The 22226-nt window shown below is 38.3% G+C and overlaps 1 protein-coding gene across 1 annotated transcript; it reads left to right on the top strand.

Moving 5' to 3' along the window:
* Positions 1–259: 259 nt before the first annotated feature.
* On the top strand, positions 260–19861 carry slc12a3 (solute carrier family 12 member 3). Its single transcript, XM_037682651.1, has 26 exons — positions 260–716; positions 1389–1523; positions 4770–4845; positions 6088–6183; positions 6285–6424; positions 6528–6638; positions 6842–6953; positions 7178–7308; positions 7442–7526; positions 8584–8738; positions 9931–10038; positions 10163–10286; positions 10783–10884; positions 13464–13619; positions 13700–13799; positions 15107–15218; positions 15301–15438; positions 15573–15679; positions 15811–15917; positions 16104–16181; positions 16282–16380; positions 18174–18285; positions 18852–18938; positions 19287–19425; positions 19501–19568; positions 19676–19861. The coding sequence occupies exons 1-26, from the start codon at positions 435–437 to the stop codon at positions 19815–19817; spliced, it is 3102 nt and encodes a 1033-aa protein (XP_037538579.1). The 5' UTR covers positions 260–434; the 3' UTR covers positions 19818–19861.
* The last annotated feature ends 2365 nt before the right edge of the window (positions 19862–22226 follow it).

A 22226-nucleotide genomic window follows, 5' to 3' on the forward strand; every position in this document is an offset into this window, starting at 1 on the left:
AACTTATATTTGCTCACTTTTTCTTTAATTTTGGTTAAAAGCTAATGACTAATCCGTAGAAGATTGTGTCACACAATTTATTCCTGAATGGAGCAGTAGAATTCCTGGTACAGCTCAGACCAGCATTTCTTGGTTGACCCCTGCAACGTGAACTTGTCCATGTTGGACTTAATAGTTCCTGTAATGAGTCTTGTTTGAGTGTTCACTGAACAGGTGAACAACTTATATGACCTCAGGCGCTTCCTGCATTGCTACCGTGAGGTCAAATTTAAACCCAACCCTGGTAATAAAGCCTCCCATGTTCACCTTAAACTGCAGCGTGGATGCGTTACCTTCATTGTCTCACCGATTGCTGCAAGTGACAGGAAAGATTTTTATTTTTACCAGCAACGATCAGCGCACTTTACTAATTATTTTAGATTCTGACACCAAAAATGGAATTACCAGCGGCCAACAATGGTGTTCACTTGGCTGCGTACAGATCTAACCTCCCACTGTCTGTGCTTAATGGTAAGACAAATGGAGGGTTTGATGAGTCAGAGTATTCTCAGGCCTACGGTGATAGCAGCAGTGTAACGTCCCATGCACCTGGTGCTCTCACTGGCTACGAGACTATAGATGCCCCACCACACTATGACTTCTACACCAACACTCAGGTACTGGGCCGACGGAGACGCTCCAGACCATCGCTGTACCAGCTGCACGCCAACCCTGAGGTGAGTAATCTCAGCCGTGTATCAGCTCTAATAATTGTTAGCACTGAAATGGTTAAAAAGAATAAAAATTTAAATTTGTAGTTTGCACATGTAAAATTTTGTTTTAACTATTATTGCTACTATTTTCAATAGACTACTATTACTTATATTATGATTAGCTTGCCTTAATTCCATTATACAACTTAGTTATTTATAAAAACAAGGCTATTAAAAACTATTTTCAGGAAGAAATGTATAAAGTGTTTGCATATTTACTAAAGAGATGAAGAAAAATATTTAAAAGTAATTCACAGTAAGTATAACTGCCATCCTAAACCTTCTCTTGCAAACTTTTTTGTTTTGTTTTTTAGTAAACAAAGCTGCTTTCTTGAGACAAATTTCAGAAGCTCGGACGTCATAGCTTCATTGTATCATATCGTAATGTTACATTAATTTCTGACGCATTAAACTGAATATTTTGTAATTTCAAATAAGCATGTTTAATATCTTTAGTGATGCTTTTTCTGGCATGTTAGTTATTTGAAGGAACTATGATGGCATTTAGTTTACAAAAAAATAGAAATGTGCTTGGACGTGAAGATTTTATGCAAATTTGCTGATGTCCGTGTAGCTGCTTTGTTGTTTTTCTCTTTTTGTTTGTATGATTGATGTAACACAACTTCATTTGACCAGGATGACTCCAGACCTCCCCTATATGAGGAGACAACAGGTGGACGGATGGATGACGACAGTTCTGAGGAAGAGGAGGATGAGCAAACTGAAGCACTATCCGAACCCACTCGTTTTGGCTGGGTACAGGGCGTCATGGTAGGTAGAGCGGGATGAACAGCAAATGACACAAATGCATGTAGAGACGTGTTCAAGGCCTAATGTTGCTTTGTTCTTACAAGGACAAAGCAAATCTACAAGACAACCTTTAAGCAAATATTTATTATTACCAATAAATATCAAATAAAAACATACGAATGAGGAGAACTCTCAAATTGTGGATTGAGTTTTAAAACCAGTGGTACACAAAATGAAAACAACAACAAAAAAAATCCAATTTTCTTTACGAGAGAAACAAAAAGTAAATGGGTCAAAGACAAAACGTGTTTATCAAGACTTTCCTCCAGTTGTTGTTTTTTTTTTTCAACAGATCAAAAACATTCAAGGATTCAAGGTTCTTTGTCATTCACATGGCATGTGGTACATGAGGTGGAACAAAACTATGTACACAGGGTCCCAGTTACATTCAAGAAAAATACAAATTGTAAAGAAAAACAGTTGTAAGATCCAAGACATGAACTAAGAAATATGCTAAACTAAGAATACACTAAGCACCAATAGTGCAAAAACAATGCGCCAAACAGCATGTTGTAAAAAAAAAAAAAAAAAAAAAAAAGTTTAGGTTAAGTCGGTCCCAGCAGTTCTTCTTTCGATTGTATCCTCAAATGGTGTCCCTATTGAGTTTGTCGATTCCTACAAATACTTGGGTATCTTGGTCGACTTGCATCTCTCTTTTAAGCTCCGTTGAAAATTTGGTAAAGAAATTGAAAGCTAAACTGAGTTTCTTTTTCAGAAATAGATCCTGTCTAACTCTGAATGCTAGAAAACGCCTTGTATCTGTGACTGTCCTTCTCTCCATTGACTATGGTGACATTATTTATATGAACGCTCCTACAAGCACCCTGCAGATGTTGGATGCTGTCTATCATGGTGCGCCAAGATTCATAACTGGCAGTAACTACCGTACCTGCCACCATTGCGCCCTGTATTCACTGGTTAACTGGTCATCATTAACTTCATGCAGACTCTGTCACTGGTACATTTTCATCTTTAAATCATTTCTTGGTCTGCTGCCTTCATACATCTCCTCCTACATGTCTCTGCGTGAGTGCAGCTACAGCGTGCGCTCTCAGGACATCATTACCTGCAGTGTTCCCTCAGTGCGGACTGAACTAGGCAAAAGGGCCTTCTCCTACTCCGCTCCCGTTTCCTGGAATATCTTGCAAAAAGATCTGAAGCTCTCGACCTTGACCTCTCTAAGTGGCTTTAAACACCTGCTAAGTTCCTGGGAAAACCCCATACAGACATGTTCCTGTTTTTAGTTTTCTACACCGCCTTACCTAGCTGGAATTTTTTTTTTTTTTTTTTTGCTACTTTTGTTTTTAATTTCCATTTTATTTTCACTTGTTTAAAAAAAAAGTACACATTATTTAGGATTGTCTGTTGTTGTCTACTGTTGTCATCACTCTCTGCTAAAATCAGGTCTCTCTTGTAAATGAGGCCCCGAGGCTCAATGGGATTAACCTGTCTAAATAAAGGTTGAATGAAAAGTGGCAACTCCAAATGGTCTATAGGGGTGAGTAAGGTGGGAATGGCTGTTTGTCTCTGTGTGTTCCTGTGATGGACTGGAGACCTGTCCAGGGTGTCCCCTCCTCTCGCACAGTGACCAGTGTAGATGGGCATCAGCTCCCCTGGGCCCCCAAAAGGGACAAACGAATAAATAAGATGGTGGATGGTCAATATGATGACATCTCATGGTATTTACTGTATAATCGTGCTTGTTTAGCCAGCCAAAACTCAACAGACATTACAGCTCAGGTTGTACAAAGACAATTATGGTTTCATGATGTGGAAATGTTTTATACTAAAACAGAACGTGCCCAGTTTTATTACAGCATCTTCTGTTTTTACCTTGTATCACAAACCATTGTTTTCAGCGAACCATTTAACACCTTTTCCCAGTACGAGGTGGGAATTACAATAAAACAACGTGCATTACTCAGTAACTTCAAATTACCACGTATTCTGGTTTATACGTCTTCAGTTGTTGTATTAGCTAATCATAAAGTAACTTCAAAAGGCCACACTTGGAATTTATGTGCCTGGCTATGTCTGCTTGTCTTTTTGTGAGTACGTTTGTGGAATATGAACCTTTAAACTTCACTTTTGTCACTGGATCGGTTGTGTGATGTATATGGGAAGTTTTACACATCTCTCTTATCAGTTGTATTAAAATCAAACCGAGTCAGAATACTTAAGAGGCCTAAGAAACTTTTAAAGTCTGGAACATTCAGTAATGTAATTTTGTGCACTTTTATTGATTTTTATTATTATTATAAGACATATTGTGGAAATAATTAATAAATAGCACCTATAACGATCTTGATACCCAAAATGAGCAAATGATGTGGGATTTATATGCCAAACAAATGAATGAAGTGGCTTCCATCTTTTCAATTCACCTAAAACTTTACAGAAATTAATGTAGTTTTGTTGTAATGCTATTACTTAATCCTACTTATCAATATGTCGTGTAACTTTTCAGAACAGCTGGAAGTTGTTGAGGTGTCTTGGCTACAAAGTTAAACCAACATTTTATTCACCTTTGAGGATCAAAGTATCAAATCTAAAATCTAAATAAATACAATGGCTCATTCGATGCTTTGAGTTCAAATCACAGTTCAAGCTTAACTTAAATGTTTTTAATTAGTTTTTATCGTGAGGCCCTAATTTCATTTAAGTGATATTAATAGTTTTTAAAAAATCAGTTTGTCCCACTTGAGTGGTGTTTAGGAGCACTACTCCAAGAATGAATGTGGCCCATGTGTTGCATTGTGTATGATTACTGGTAAAACACGTTCAACTCAACTTTACAATTTATTGTTTCTGTTTTACTTAAGAGAACAAATTGTGAACTAAAAGATTTTTAAAAATCTTACAAATTCTCAATTCTAACACTCAAATGCATACATTTTTAAAGACAATGCAAAGAATTTTAAAAGAAATTCCAAGCTTGACCTTTTTTTTTTATTTTTACATTTCATTAAACTCTGCACCTTCAGGCAAACGGAACAAATATGTGGATCACTGAACTGGTAACACTGCAGGTCTTCTGCTTCTGTTAATGATGTTTTAAAATGTTTCTTTTGTGTTTGTCCGTTTCTTGTCGCATTATATTTTAAACATTATCATGTCATATTGTCTGATCAGTGGTTTGTATATTAATAACACCAGTTAAAGGTTGTTGAAATCTCGGCATGTGTTAATAAGGTTTTGTTTGTCTAGATTCGCTGCATGTTAAACATCTGGGGAGTGATCTTGTACCTGAGGCTGCCCTGGATCACAGCTCAAGCTGGTATCGGTACGTTCACCAGTCCTTCACCTGAGTCACTTTTAAATGTTTCTTCAGCTATAGATGAAGAAGCAAAGTGCAACATTCATATCTAGATTATGATTCATTTAACTTTTTATACACTTGCTTCTCAAAGTGGACACTTTGAGAGTAGATGAGACTAACTGAGCAAAAAATATTCTTTATTTTGCTTGCAAAAATTTAGACGCATTTGTAACAAAATGACCATTAAAACTTAAATCAGTTTATCGCATTTAAGTGTCAAGTGAATAAATGTAAGCATTTCATGTCAAATTTAACCACAAACTGTTTTTTTAAAGGACATATTTTCATTTTATCATTTATTTATAGGCAAAAAATTCTGATTTTAAGTTAAAAAAAAAAACTTTCTGTTTGACCAATTTATTTTTTTTGTTTATTTACTCGGACTATTTTCAGCTCAAGATATAAAATATACTTGGATTTGTTCTTTTCATTCTTCATATTTTCTGAGTGTCTCTTAAACCGTTACTAAATTTAATTTGGTAGAACCACTGTATACCATTAACACAGCCGTACCTATCCCCTTGCACACTTCTGAATTAATTTAACAATAATAGTTTTGTATAATCCATGTAAGTGATGTCAAACATTAATGGGGAATGTCCTCTGCTTCACTTCTACTTTTATGTCTGATCCTTTTTTGCTTCACACATGTTGTCAGTCCTCTTCTGCTTGGCACTAATGCCAAAGTAAAGTCTATCAAACATGTTTACACCCACTACCTTATTTTGGAGCATCTACAACTCACATTCTATAAAATTCCACTTTTTCTTGCAAGTAGGCATGGTTTTTAATCCCGCAGAGAGGAGAATCATGCATGCAGGACAAATGTGATCTATGTGCATATGTAAATGAAGTCATGTCCCAAGAGGTATCGCTTGTGCTCACTCCCTTGTTGATCAAGTTGCACAAAGGAAATGTGCTTTACTTTATGCACATGAACAGTTTCATACATCTGGATTTTTTTGTGCATACGCCGTTTTCACATTTTAAGCATACACCACATTTTAGTAGAAAATCCATGCACGTCTTTGAACACAAGATCCACGGTTTTCATGACGAACTACTCTTTGGTATAAATATGCTTTATTATCTACTGTACTGACAACAGGGCAAATAAACATCCAGACTATTATCTGCTCACTCTGACACTAAGATCTAGAGTTTGGTTAAATATTTGGTCAACCTCAACCGTTTTCTCTCTAACAGGTATGACTTGGGTGATTATCCTACTGTCCGCTTGTATAACTGGGATCACTGGGCTTTCGACCTCAGCCATAGCCACCAATGGCAAAGTTAAAGGAGGTTCGTCTTCTCAGTTCTCTGTCACTTAAGCATCAACCCATCTAGTCTTTTGTTGTTCTACTTTTCAGCACCCGGTCTGATTCTTCTCCTTGCACTCTTAGGCGGGACCTACTTCCTGATTAGTCGCAGCCTCGGCCCAGAACTTGGTGGCTCCATCGGTTTGATCTTTGCCTTCGCCAACGCTGTAGCTGTGGCCATGCACACTGTGGGCTTTTCTGAGACTGTCACCGACCTCATGAGTGTGAGAAGCATGAAATCTGTCATGTCTATACAAATCAGCTTTAAAAGATGTATCACGCACTAAACAGAAGCCCTTTAAATTCACTGTTAAACCTCTTCCTCAGGAGCATGGAGCTGTCATGGTGGACAAAACCAACGACATCCGCATCATTGGTATCATCACTGTCACATGTCTGCTGGGCATCTCAATGGCTGGTATGGCGTGGGAGTCAAAGGTGAGACTGATACAAGACTTTGTAGTGTTTATAATTACTAGTTGGAACTTAAAAAAAAACTGTGCACTAGTCAAATAGACCATCCAAAAATATTTCATTAGTAAAACCTGTTTTGTTTATTCATTAACAAACATATACGAGCCTTTCTTGTCAGAAAATATCACTCCGCATCTGTACAGTACTGTATAATGTTTCTTTTACAGGCTCAGATACTGTTTTTCCTGGTCATTATGGTGTCATTTGCCAGTTACATCGTTGGAACGATCATGCCAGCTTCACAAGAGAAACAAGCCAAAGGTTTCTTTGGCTACAGAGGTCAGTCATAGAATATCCTCCGGTTAAATGTAGAAGCTTTGCACATCACATGAACTGAAGCTCTTTGCAGACAAACTACTTGACGTCACCCAACAATCTAAGCAACTTTGATGAATATCTGGGCAACGCAGGATTTGTTTAAATGATGCTTAATTTCCAAGTCATGGTAACTAATGAGTCTTGCCACAGTTCTCCATTAAGCTTCATGATTTCACCTTTAACAGGAGATATCTTCGCAGTCAATTTTGTGCCGGACTGGCGGGGGCCCGGGGGCAGCTTTTTTGGCATGTTCTCCATCTTCTTCCCTTCTGCTACGGGCATCCTAGCAGGAGCCAACATCTCTGGAGACCTGAGGGTATGTTGGTTTATTTTTATTTGCTCCTTTTTTTATTCCAGCCTTGTATACATTATTATTGTCAATGGTGTGGTAATTGAAATAGTTATTGCCATATACTTTTAATATTATGTTTATGTTCCTACTGTCCCAGAATCCAACTGTGGCTATACCTCGAGGGACACTGATGGCGATATTCTGGACTACAATTTCCTACCTGATCATTTCTGCAACCATTGGTAAAGCTCAGTCTACTCCCAATACATGCATATCCTCTACTGTTTCAGGACTGATCAAAATATCCTTATGGTCATGTGACATGAAAGTTTTTATGACAGCACTGAAACTGCCCTATTGAAGGTTTTTAATGACATTTTCAGATTCACTGATACTGGTGATTCTGTGATGCTTGTCCTATTGGACCTCACAGCCGCCTTTGACACCATCGACCATGAGATCCTCATTGCTAGGTTGGAGCAGTGGGTGGGCATCACAGGGTCAGCCCTCATTTGGTTCAGATCCTACCTCGCTGACAGATCCTTTTGTGTCTCCATCAAGGATTTTAGTTCTGCAGTGACAGAGCTTAAATGGGGGGTTCCACATGGGGTCCATCCTGTGTCCATCCTGGGTCCCCTCCTATTCTCTCTATACCTGCTGCCACTTGGTGCTATTTTCCAGAAACACAACATGCCCTTTCACTTCAACGCCGACGACTGTCAAATTTACTTCCCCTAAGACACAATGGTACATGCTCTATTCAATCTCTGCTCGACTGCCTGGCTGACATCAGGGACTGAATGGCTTTAAACTTCTTAAGTTTCAATGAAAAGGAGTCTGAAGTCATGTTGTTCCCTCCCAATGACACGATCACAAACCACTGCATCGACCTTTCCACTCTATCCCTGTCAGAAAAACAAAGAGTCACTAATCTGGGCGTGATAATGGACCCTTCCCTGAAATCATGTTTTGTCCAACTGAGGCGGCTGTCTAAACTGAAGCCCATATTGTCCAAAAATAACCTAGACAGTAGTACACACATTCATTACATCTAGGCTTGATTACTTCAATTCGCTCCTGTTTGGTATCGATCAGACCTCCATTGCACGACTACAACTGGTCCAGAATGCAGCAGCCCGATTTTTAACCAGTACAGGCAAAAGAGAGCACATTACACCAGTTTTGGCCTCACTGCACTGGTTACCGGTTCACCTTCAAATCCAGTTCAAAATACTCCTGTATGTCTACAAATCGCTAAACAGTACAAGAAGCACATCTTTCTTTTTGCTTCTCCAAAAGGCTCCTGTGTTGTTCGGGATGCGTCTGGCTCGATGAATGACACGCTGCCATCGTCCATTGAGTCCTGCGTTGGTTTACCCTGTCAGTATGGCTGGGACTTCACAGCATGCGCCACTAATAACACCTGCAACTTCGGCATCAGTAACTACTATCAGGTCAATACAAACTCAAACGCTTGAGGCAGAAACTATTGAACTCTTTTTGAATCTTTCATTGTTTGTAATGTCAAATTTTGTTAAACATTTATATTATTAAACAAAATAAAAAGAAAAGTGATCATATTCTTATACTTAATGCTGTTTTTTCTAGTTTCATTTTTCAGTGAAAATGCTGTGTGAATTGTAAAGAAGCTAAAGCCAAGCTTTTAAAGCTAAAAGAAGCAGAATATCTAAATACAGTATAGTAAATGTTGGCTAAAACAGGAGCGAAAGGTTAAATGTATCAAGAAGAGATGAATGTAGCAAAAAGCTAGTTTAAAATAGCAAACGGCAAGTTAAAAGTGAAAGGGCTAAATATAATCTAAACAACAAAAAGCTAATTAAATGCTAAAAGTGTAGGTAAAAGCATCAGAAAGTTAGCAAAAAATAACAGAAGGCTAGCTAAGAATAGAAGTAGCAAAAGACTACCCTATCCATGCATCCATCTTCTCCCACTTCTTCCTTTCTGTGTCACGAGAGTCACTGGTGCCCATATCCAGCAGTCACTGTGTGAGAAGCGGGGGACACCCTAGACAGGTCTCAAGTCCATCACAGAGACACATAGAGACAAACGAACAATTTAGTGTTATTAATCAGCCTAGCATGCATGTTTTTGGTCTGTGGGAAGAAACCGGAGTACCCGAAAACCCATGCATGCACGGAGAGAACATGCAAACTCCACCCAGAAAGACCCCCGGCCAGGATTCCATCTGGCAACCTTCTTGCTGAAAGGTGGCAGCTCTACTAATCAATTATGTAGAGTTAGCATTTTTGGAAAGTATTAAATTTATAAAATACTGAATTATTCTAAACGAGATTAATATTTTGGTGAACGATTTACTAAAATAGCTCACAGTGCGCATTAGTAGTAAGAATGCAAAAAAACACGTGAACAAAGAAACAAAAAATGTGAAAGCCACTTGTTTTCGCACTAAATGCTGATTCAACATTCACACAATAGGAAAAGTTTAAAAGAAGGAAACTTAAAAATGGAGGAGGTGTTTTTTTGACCTGCTCTGAAAGTTTTACCGGTTTCTGTTTACGCTGAAGCGTCACATTGACATGTTGCAGAAATTTTTAAAGATGACAACGTAGGGAATTTCTGTGCCATGTGAGCTGAGGCTAATGAGTAAAATCTTTTCTGTGATAGTCACTCAGCATGGTATCAGCCTTCTCCCCGCTCATCACTGCTGGTATTTTTGGAGCTACTCTGTCCTCTGCTTTGGCCTGCCTGGTGTCGGCTCCCAAAGTCTTCCAGGTACAAGCGCATCTGAACAGCTTTGAGGAGATGCACTGTCGTCTTTACAGCCAAAGCTATTTCTTGATTTATTTTCTCTTGACTAAAATGTGTGTTTGTTTCTGCTGCCACGTCTTCCTCTCAGTGTCTCTGTAAGGACCATCTTTACCCTCTCATTGGCTTCTTTGGCAAAGGTTATGGAAAAAACAATGAACCGCTCAGAAGCTACCTGCTCACATACCTCATAGCTTCCTGCTTCATCATCATTGGTGAGTATTTAGAGAGATACGGATTTCTTACCAAATGTTTAAAACCCAAATGGTGTTGACTCAACATCCAGAAACAATAAAATGAGATTACAGATTAAGATTTTTTTCTTTATAGACCAGAAAATGTATCCTCCTCTTAAACTATGACTACAATTTTAGTATTTCTCAAGAGCAAATACAGCTTATAATGGCATGTAATACATTTTAAACTAAAGTTTCTAGAAGTTTGATTCAGTTGTAGCTATAATTCATAGTTTTTGATTGAATTTATTACACAAATAAATCAGCTAGATGTTTATGCATTTATAATGATTCTTCTCAATAATCTCCTGAAATTATTAAAGGTGTTATTCTGTTACAGATCATTTCTGAAATATTTAAATAAGAACACGTGGTATAATTTGAGTGTGATAGTGATTTGGCTGACAAGAAAGCTCTTAAGGCTGCTTGCCTAAGATATGAAAATCTATTATTTTCTTGTTTGACCTTCTGCCAGCCGAGTTGAACACCATCGCACCCATCATCTCCAACTTCTACCTGTGCTCCTATTCTCTGGTCAACTTCAGCTGCTTCCATGCCTCCATCACCAATTCACCAGGTAGCCCAGCCACTTGGCTTGAACAAACGCTTTGAATGCATGGCAGTGTAAAGGTATAAAAAACATCAATGTGTGAAAAAGGTAAATATTTTATGTTGCAGAGAAATGCTTTTAGACCGTTTTTATGTCTGCTGATTATTGAATCTTTATCATTATTTCTAATAAACCAACAAATACTAGCTTGTTTCTGACAAAAAAGGATGTACCAATAGTCTTGCCATGCAGTCAGTGCGTTAGTGAGAATTTTTAAAACAATTTCGTTTTATTTGTGCATTTTGACTCAAATATATGAACTTTTGTCCAATTAGTACTGAAGTATTAATATAGCTTCAACATCTTCAACAAATTCACGTGTGGCTCCAAAATGACTACAATAGCAACTACAATAATGAACCACCAGGGGGCAGTAATGACACCTTGACCTGCTGGTTGACCCATGAGATAAGATATAAGATAAGATAGGAATTTTGTTGTTCCCGCAGAAAATTGTTGTGCCAGAGATTCAATAGAAATCACAATATATAAAAATGCCAGAGAATATAAAATACCAAAAATGAAGGTCCGAAACAAGTCAGGTGCAGACAGAAACATTCAAATGTTTCTTGTAGTGCAGGATTAAGGGGATCTTCTTAAGATCAGGATTAAAGGGGTTTTTTTTTTTAAGGGGAGTGGTGGCGCAGAGGTTAGAAAAGGTGGGCCTGTGATCAGAAGGTCGCCGGTTCAACTCCCTGTACCGACAACGTCAAAATGTGGGTGGGAAAGGTGAAGCACTAACACCCGCCTCTACCCTCATATGCCCCACTCTGTGCCCTTGAGCAAGGCCCTCAACCCCCACCATCTTCTCCCTCGGGCGCCCTAAAGAGCAGCTCTCTGCTCCACACGGAGGACTGTGGTAGCGTTAAGAAGGACATCCGGTGTAAAAACAGCTGCCAAGTCTTTGTGTGAGAAAATTCGCTGTGGTGACCCCTGAAGAAGGGATCAGTCGAAAGAAGAAGAAAGAAAGAATTGTAGTACAGGATTAATTTTATTGTCCTATGTGCAGAAAGGGGGAGGAGTTGAAAAATTTGATAGCTACAGGGAGGAAGAACTTCCTGTGGCGTTCTGTGGAGCACCTCGGTGGTCTCAGTCTACGACTGAAGGTGCTGCAGTAAGAGTCCAGGGTGTCATGCAGGGGGTGTGACGTGTTGTTCAGGATCTGGAGCGGTTTCCTCGGTATCCTGTGCTCAGACACCTCTGTCAGAGACTGCAGGTTCACTCCCAGAACTGAGCCAGCTCTCTTGATGAGTTTATTTAGTCTGTTGGCATCGGCTTTCTTCACCCTGCTGCCCCAGCACACCACAGCGTAGAAGAAGATGCCGGAGACCACCAAGTGGTAAAACATCTGCAGCATGGTCCTGTAGATGTTAAAGGACCTGAGTCTCCTCAGAAAAAAGGCAAGTCTGCCCTGTCTTGTAAAGGGCGTTGGTTTTAGCTGTCCAGTCCAGTTTATTGTCTAGGTGTACCCCCAGGTACTTGTATCAGTCCACAGTGTCCACCTTAGTACCCTTGATGTTGATAGGGTTGTGTGTGTGTGTGTGTGGGGGGGGGGATCTTCTTATTGTAGTCCACCTGCAGCTCTTTAGTTTTTTCCAGCATTGAGTTGCAGGTGGTTCTGTCCATCACACCTCTGAATTCAGCTTCCTGGTCACCAGTGATGCAGCTCACAATGGCAGAGTCATCCAGAACTTCTGCAGATGGCAGGATTCTGAATTGTATCTGAAATCCAATGTGTAGAGGATGAACAGAAATGGTGAGAGGACTGTGCCCTGAGGAGCCCCTGTGCTGCTCAGTATGGTGTCCAAGGGGGTGTTCTGCAGCCTCACATACTGTGGTCGACCTGTGAGGTAGTCCCCGATCCAGGTGACCAGTGAGTCATTCACCGGCATGTCCAGAAGTGATGCATAATAATAATAATAATAATAATAATAATAATAATCATTTACAATCAAGAGAAAATGTGAATGTGGATTAAAATGAGTAGTAAAACAGATCATCAAGGATTTAAAGCTTAGCTGTCAAGTAAAATATTGGGTTGTACTTACAGTATGAGCAGGAGATGGATGGTAAGCATGACACTGTAACTAAAAAATGTGGATTCTTCTTTGATTTAATTTCACAAATACATGTTTTTTTACAGTCTAATGCAATATCTTGTGGCTAAATTAATTAGTTAATTAACTAATTCTGCTTAAAAGGAAATGTAAATAATATGCAGGCTTTCAGAGAATCTGAGCGTCAAGCAGGAACCAGGAAGATCTCAGACTAAATGTCAACATGTGAATTTATATGAAATGCTTGAAGACGACAAATAAAAAGTACAGACCTATCATCAGGCTCTTTTCATACAGCCATATTGTGATTTAATTTTTTCCAGCTCTTATTTGATCAAATTTGTGACATTTTATTTGCTTCTACGTTGTTTGTTTCTGCATATCAGTATTGAGCAGTCCTTATTGATCTTCTGACAACACATGAAATCATTTTTTTTGCATGTCATCATATAGTGTGTGTGTCATGTTTACATGAATGCGTGTGTGCAGGTTGGCGTCCGTCCTTCAGGTTCTACAGTAAGTGGCTCTCTCTGCTGTGTGCCGTGATTTGTTTGGTGATCATGTTCCTGCTGACTTGGTGGGCAGCTCTTATTGCCATCGGTGTTGTCATGTTCTTCCTGGGATACACACTGTACAAAAAGCCAGGTAACTTCACACAAACATGCAGTCAGACAGTGGGTGCAGAGACACACTGCTGCTTCACCCACTGTCTCCCCTGTGTTTAGAGGTGAACTGGGGCTCATCGGTGCAGGCGAGCTCCTACAACTTGGCTTTGACTCATTGTGTGGGCCTGAACCTTGTGGAGGACCACGTCAAAAACTACAGGTCAGTCAACAGAGTTCCTGTATCGAAGGACAGTCATCCAACTAAAAATGACACAAGCAAGCTGAGAATCTAAGAACCAGGTTTGAAAACAACTAGAGAAACTGCAGTGTGAATGCTTGTTGCAGAAAAAGTTGCTGTAAAACAGCTGAAATTAGCTTAAAAAAAATAATAATTTTGAAACCCAGCTCAAAATGTAGAACAAGGGTAAGCAGAAAGAACACAAAAGTTGAAATTAGTGCAAAAAATGTGGAATTAGCTGAAAAAGCTAATACTTGCATGAAACAGCTAAATAGTAGCTGAATTAACTGAAACTAGCATAAATAAGCAGAAAGTAGCAGAAATTATCATGAAAAACTTTAATTTATCTGAAACGGCTGAAATTAGCTCAAGTATTTCCTAAAAAGGTAGCTGAAAACAAAGGCAGAACAAGCTTAAACTACCATAAGAAAGCAGAAGGAACACGTTTGCCCAGTTAGGCTGAAAGAAGCATAAATTAGCGCAAAAAAGTGGAAATAATCTAAAAAAAAAAGAAGCTTACATTACCACCAACAACAAAACAGCTGAAAAGTAGCTAAAAAAGCAGAAAAAAACTTTAATTACCAGAAGGAAGTGAGAGCACGTTTTAGCTGAATTAGTTTGAAAAAAGTTTAAATGAGTACAACAAAAGTGGGATTAGCTGAAAAGGCCAAAATTAGCATAAAACAGCTAAATAGTAGCTGAAATATCAGAAAAAGCTGAAATTTGTAGAAATAAGCTGAAAGGAGCATAACAAGCTGAAATTAGCAGAAAGGTACAAGAAGCACAAAAATGTTGTAGTTGGCCAAAAGAATCGGAAAGGAGCACAAAAAGTCTGATAAAACGGTTGAAGTTAGTTTAAAGTAGCTGGAAAACAGTTTAAATTTGGAGAAGGAAACTGAAAGAAGCTGAGCCAGAGCAAAATGTGAAAGGAGCAGTAAAAGGTTGTAAACAGATCTAAAGATGTGAAGGATGTAAAATGAGCTCAACTCATTTTCTATGAGGGAAAAAAAAAAGTGTCAGAAAAGGCTAAATATTTCAAAAAGCTAAAGTTGCACTGATACCAAAAGTCAGAGCAGCCGTCTCCTGAATGAGCAGAACGTTTTGATATATGATTTGTTGAAATAGCACAGAAACTGTGCAACGAGAAGCTGAACAACATACAGAAGAAAAATGGATGACAATAGTGTGAACGAATCCTAAACATTCGCACAATGAACTTTTCATTTAACACTTCTTTCTCGCCCATGCTCTGAACTAAACATCTCCGTATCTGCCTCTGATTGTTTTAGGCCCCAGTGTTTGGTGCTGACCGGACCTCCCAGCAGTCGTCCGGCCCTCGTGGATCTCGTCAACTGTTTCACGAAAAATCTCAGCCTCATGATGTGTGGAAATGTGGTCACAGTGCGTATAGCTTTTTAAATATACCAAGTCATTTTAACGTCTTCAGTGTTTCACCGTAATGATTTGCCTTTTTTTTCCTCAGGCCTGCTCGTCTCCATCAGTTTTAGAAAAGGCGAGCAGCAACAGTCACGTGTTCTGGCTGAACCAAAGGAAGATCAAGTCGTTCTACAGAGGAGTGGTGGCTGAAGAGCTCAGATCTGGGGTTGCCATGCTGCTGCAGGTCAGAGCTGCACCGCACTTTACAGCTACTCTACATTGTAACCATTGTTTGTCAGTGATAGATGAGCTGAGCTGAGTTCAGTCCAAAGTGAAACCTCTGTTCTGTGTTCTTCCCTTGTTGCTGACGTTCACCAGGGGGCAGGTTTGGGTCGGATCAAGCCAAACGTTCTGGTGTTGGGTTTCAAAAAAGCCTGGCGCAGTGACTCACCTATGGCTGCTCACAACTACACAGGAATCCTACAGTGAGTACATCAAAAACTACTATGTGTGATTTAGTTTAAGACCTTCAACTGCAACATATATTGGACAAGAATAACTATTAACGTTTTTTTTGGATCAGAATCAAATCAAGTTTGTTTCATTTGTGTTTCAGTGATGCGTTTGATCTGCAGTACAGTGTGTGCATGCTGAGAACAAAAGAAGGGTTAGATATGTCTACTACTACTACAACAACTACTACTACTCCTCTGTCTCAGCATGGTGAGTGCGTTCATTGATTTTAAACAGAACAAATTGTCAAAATGTCTGTAAAGCCACCATTAAACTCTTGATTGCTGCAGCTGCTCCTGTGTATCCACGCCAGTGTGATCGGGGAAACGGCAGCCCACTTTCATCCATCATCATTTAAGTGACTAAATGTGATTAAATCATATTCATCTGTTTCAGTAAATGAAAGTTTTGACACGGGACCAGACAGTATAAGCACCATCTCTACCCCTTCACTTATTCGAACCAGCGTTACATGTATGTACAGTGTGTGTTATCATGCACAATCATGCATTTTAAGGTAAATCTCTATATAATGTGTGAATATATTGTTTGTTCATTATGTTTTTGTTCACAGCTTCTGTCACTATTGAACCTGAGCCTCAGCCCAGTACCGTTTTCCAGAAAAAACAGGGGAAGAAGACTATTGATGTGTACTGGCTGGCTGACGATGGAGGTGTGATTATAATATATTAATTATTTTCATTAGTTTCTTGTAGTTTTGTTTTATTGAAGATAGCCTACTTCAACATATTTTGCACTATTTAAACCATATATCAAAACATTTTTGCTTAATTAGGAATAATGTTCTATAATTATTATTCGTACATTTTATACTTTTTTTAAATGATTTAACTTTATTTGCCAAACATTTCCTCCTAATAAACTGAGATCACGTAAATTCTGTTGAAAACCTTATTTTGAAATCTTTTTTTTTTAGCAATATTTTTTACTTTGTTTCACAAATTATAGTTTTTAGCCACTGTTTTGCTCATTTTAGCTATTAACTGTGGTATGTTAAATTTAGCTTTTGTTAATCTAGTTTTGTTTGTTTTAGCTTTTTGCTTTTTTTTAAGCAACTTTATTTTTTTTAGCTATGTTTTAGTCATTTCAGTTTAATAATAATAATAATGAAGTGCTATATGTTGTCATCATTGTATGTTCCCATACAAAGACGAAATTGGCTCGCTGCATTTGACCCATTGCAGAGCAACAGTTTTACAAGTTTTAGCTTTTTTTTTTTTAACAGTTTTGTTAATTTTAACTTTTAGCTTTGGTTTTACTCATTTTAGCTATTAACTGTGGTGTGGTATGTTAAATTTAGCTTTTGTTAATCTTGTTTTGTTTATTTGAGCTTTTTACTACATTTTAAACAACTTTATTTTTTAGCTATGTTTTAGTCATTTCAGTTTAGAGCGACAGTTTTGCAAGTTTTAGCTTTTTGCTACTGTTTTGTTAATTTTAACTTTTAGCTTTGGTTTTGCTCATTTTTGCTTTTAGATGCAATTACCGTGTTTTCCAGCGTAAAAGCTGCACCACCATTTAAGTCGCATCAGTCCAAAAATGTCTAATAAAGTGGAAAAAACATAAATGAGTCACTTCACCGTGTAAGTCGCATCTATTATGCATTCACCGCTGACCACCAGGAAACGTGGACCGGTGTTTTGTCAAAAATCAATTGGCTGCTAAAATGGTGGCTGCGGGAGCGTGCACGGGAAGACTTTAACAAGAATTTAACAAGATTAACACTTACAGTTATTTGTTTGTTAGAAATTATAGCAAAGCTGTGTCTCAGTTGAACTTTTCCTTAATAAATGCACTTTAATGGTCAAATCAGCTGCATTTCTCCTGGGTGGCGTGACAAAATGCAGCTGATTTGACATTTGCTCCAGGAGTTCTGGAGCAAGATGAAGGTGGCTTTGTATGGCAAGCCAAATGTCTCATTAATAGCCACTTTTACTTATTAATGAGACTCTTGGCTTGCCATAAGGCTCCAGGGCCCTCTAGTGGCTGCAAATGGTAATGTTTAATATTTTTCATGCTAGAATGAATGACACTGTCAGAAAATTGGGTTATAACTACGGGGGTGGAGAATGTATATTAGTCGCTTTGGTGTATAAGTCGCAGGACTTATACAGCGAAATGTACAGTATTTCAATTTAACTTTTAGCTTTACATTTGCTCATTTTATCTGCAGCTACAATATTAGTTAGTTTTAGCTTTTAGTCACTGTTTTACCAATTTTAGCATTTGGCTTCTATTTTACTCAACTTAGTTTGCAAGCTAAAATTGTGCAAATTTTAGCTCCGTTTGGCTAATTTTAGCTTATTTCTGCTGGTTTTAAATGCTACCAGCTCAGTTTTGGCTTATTCAACAAATTTCGTTTGGTGTTCCCTTTATTTTATTTTCACAGAAAATGTAAATTCTTTAGTTTTTGAACGTTTTCTCATCCGTTTTTGTGTCATTTAGGTCTGACTCTGCTGCTGCCGTACCTGCTGACCCGCAGGAAGCGCTGGGCCAGGTGTAAAGTCCGAGTGTTTGTGGGAGGAGAAACGGACAAAAAGGAGGAGCAGAAGGAGGAGTGAGCATTTGGAAATTGATATATTGAAAAAGACATTGTATTTTTGATGTGACCCACAATAAACAGTAATGTTTTTATTTATTTACGTACAGGCATCTATAAACAATATTACGACATTTATTTATTTTTGTTTATTTACCCAAGTTAACCAGAGGCTAGATGTACAGCATATTATTGCGCATGGTAGCATTTAAATTTGACCTAATATAAAACACATACATATGCATTTGACATCAATTAATATTTATTTATTCTTAATAACCGTATTTTATATTATTTAAGAGTTTTCTCTCAATAACTTTTGACATAATGTGTCTTAAAATAAAAAAAGCTGAGCAAGATCTTAAAGTGCATTATAAGCTGAACTGAACTTCGGAGTTTGGATTTATCTTGTGTTTAATAAGCTATTCATGTTCATGTTAAATGATTTGTTTTATTACTTTTGTTTATATAAATCAGCAGTCTTGAAGCAATAGAAGAGCCCATGTTGTGATTAAGTGACTTATTTTCAGTTTTTAAAGACGTCTAAAGTGTAACCTTTCAGTGCCGTTCTGTTTTCTTCACAGGGTTTTGTCACTCATCAAGAAGTTTCGTCTTGGTTTTCACGATGTTGAAGTACTTCCTGACATCTACCAGAGTCCTCAGCCCGTGAAGTAAGAAAAAACAAAGACTGACAGTAAAATGGGAAAATAAATATATATATATATATATAAAAAAAAAAGGATAATGCACTCAAAAATAAAATACCCATAATAAAATATAAAATGATTCCACACAAGTTGCTATAAATCTGTTTCAAGCTATGAAAAATGGTGACACTGATAAAAGGAACAAGCATTTTTAAAAGAGCAATTCAGTTCCTGTTACCTTGAAAACAGATTTACAAATATCTGTAATGAAAAATAAAAAATTTAGACTGGTTAGTGATGGTGCAAATTCCATGCAGAAATGCAACTACTAGAAAGAAAGCTGTAATTCTTGCTTGTTTAATTTTGCCCCAGCGTCCATCACTTTGAAAACATGATCCGACGCTTCAAGCTGGAATCCAACCCAAAACAGGAGTCTGACTCTGGACCGCCGAGACAGCAGAATGCCCCCTGGATGATCACAGAACAGGATTTAGACAGAAACATGGCCAAGGTTTGACACAAGCTGATCATTCGAAAGATCTTCATCGTACCTTCTTCTCTAAATTTAACTCTGTGTGGGCTTCAGTCTCTCCGTCAGATCCGTCTGAATGAGGTTCTGCAGGATTACTCCAGAGACGCTGCTCTTATCGTGATGTGAGTGCACCGTTTCTTCTTATTGCTGCTTCTTCCTTACAAAATAAAAGACTGTTATGAGCTGAAAACAAACCATGTCACATTTCCGTCACTGCATCTCTTGACAGCACCATGCCGGTGGCAAGGAGAGGAGTGTGTCCCAGTTCTCTCTACATGGCCTGGCTCGACATCTTGTCTCGGGATCTTAGACCCCCAGTACTGATGGTCCGAGGAAACCAGGAAAGCGTTTTAACATTCTACTGCCAATAAAACGTATCTTTGAGTTTGTTGTTGATACAATGAAGCAAATCTGACATTGCAGTGTTTTTCTGATTTATATATATTATATATACAATTTTGATATTGATGTTTAATCCACCATCTCAATGCTCATATGCACTAAAAACTGCTGGGTTATTTTGATAACTTAATTGCAGAGTTAAAACTGTTGGGTCATAGGTTGAACTGGGCGTTCCAAATTTTGGGTCAAAAGGTTTGACCTAGTGGTTAGGTTGAAGATGAGCTGTGTCTTCACAGTCCAACAGCTTGAAGGTGACTAAATTGGACCTGACTGGACCTCTGTTTTAGGATGCAACTAATAAAGATAATGAAGTAAAAAATAACTTGAGATTTTTAGCTTGGTTAGCTTGATTAATACATACTGAAGGTATAGTTGTGTTAACTTGCTGACACTAATAGCAGATGTTAGCTAGCTAGCTTTGGGGTTAATCTCTTAAACTCAACTTACTATAGCTCTAATTCAATAAAGTATTCATTGATGTAATATTTAGGTGGAAAATTTAACACAGTGTTAGGTCAGCCCTACAACCGGAATAAAAGAGGGTTTAAAAAGTATGTTTGGTTGGTTGGTGTTTGGTAAGTATGTTGCATTTTGTGTGTGTGTGGGGGGGGGGGGGGGGGGGGTGCTGCCTGATGTGCCAGAGTTGTACCTTTATAACCAAAGCAGTAGCTGCATGTGCATTCTTGGCACAAAGTCCATCTCATTCGCGGTGTGGGTTGGACTCCGCCAAGACCATCTCCTGTCCCTGATCCCGTTTGTGGTGTTCATGGGCATAATCTGCAGGCGCAGTCATGGAGAAGATGGTGTCTGATTTGAGAACTTCAGGGTTTATGCTCTGCTTTACGCGGATGATGTGGTTCTGTTGGCGTCTTCAAGCCATGACCTTCAGAGTGCAATGGGGCAGTTTTTAGTCAAGTGTGAATCAGCTGTAAGAGTCACCTCCTCTAGGTCTGAGGCCACAGTTCTCAGCTAGAAATGTGTGGAATGGTCCCTTTGGGTTGGATAGGGAGCCTTTATTGCCACTAGTGGAGGAGTTGCGGGATCTGAGCATTTTGTTCACAAGTGATGATGAAATGAAGAATGAGATGGATCAACAGATTGGGGCCTTATCCTCAGTAATGAGGGTGTTGCTTCAGTTGGTCGTGGAGAATAAAGTGTTTAGCTAAAGGTAAAACTCTTGATTTACTGGTCTGTCTACATTCCAACCCTCACCTGTGGTCATGAGGTCTGGATCATAACCAAAAGAACTAGATCCTGGATACGGACAGGTGAAACGAGCTTCCTTCACAAGGTGGCTGGGCTAGGCTTTAGAGATAGGGTGAAGAGCTCCATCATCCTGGGGGAGCTTGGATTAAAACTGTTCCTTCACATTGAAAAGAATCAGTTCAGGTGGTCCAGGCATTTGATTAGGTTGCCTCCTGGTTGCTTCCCTTTAGTGGTGTTTTGGGCATATTCCACTGGGAAGAGGCTCCGGCAGACCTTAAACTCACTGGAGGGATTGTGTATTTTCTCTGGCCTGGGAATGTCTTTGGGTCTCCCAGGTGGAGCTGGATAGTGTTGCTGGGGAGAGGGATGTCTAGGTTTCTCTCCTGGATCTGTTGTCTGCAATACGACTAATGTCAAGTAGTATAAGTTGGTTGGTTGGGTGGGTGGGTCAAGCTGAAAACCTAACTATTGTGCTAAAACTGCATGGGTTGTCTCCGTCCAAAATTGACGCCAGTGCTGTGTTATAATTTGGGTTGTTTTTAACCCAGCAATTTTCAGTGTGTAGACATTTAAGAGGTATCAAAAAATGTATAATTCAACAGCTTATTTTGAGAACACTGAAATATTTGCTTATTTTCTTTAGATTGTATTTACAAATTAAAGAAATGTAAAGTGCAATGGTAGTTGAAATGAAGGATGAATGCTAAAAAAATTGCTCTTCAAACTTGCTTTGTTATACTTTATAAGATAATTTTTTACCCTGGTTTGTAATTCATTATATGAATATTAAGGGTTTATTTACTATTAATACTTTTGTGTGTTATAAAACAGTTTACACTGAGGAGACTAGATGAGCCAAAACAGTAAAAAAAAAAAAAAAAAAAAAAACTAAATCAAAGTTTCTACTTTAATGACTATGTGTTGATTCTGTACAGTGCAACTTTAAGCTGATTTTGGCATTTCACTTTTTGTATATGTAGGATCTTCTAGAGATGTTGATTATAACTGTATATTTATTATATCTGGATATTTTGACTTTGCAGAATAAACAAAAAACAATTTTGTGTCGGTGATATGAAGTTTCTTTCTTTCCCAATTCAATAAAATAGACATTTTAGTTAAAAATTCTCTGAACTGCTTTTATGAAATGTATATGTTGTCAGTTTATATAT

Source organism: Nematolebias whitei, chromosome 10 (assembly GCF_014905685.2).
Source record: "Nematolebias whitei isolate Nwh7 chromosome 10, NemWhi1, whole genome shotgun sequence".
Classification (NCBI taxonomy): Eukaryota; Metazoa; Chordata; class Actinopteri; order Cyprinodontiformes; family Rivulidae; genus Nematolebias; species Nematolebias whitei.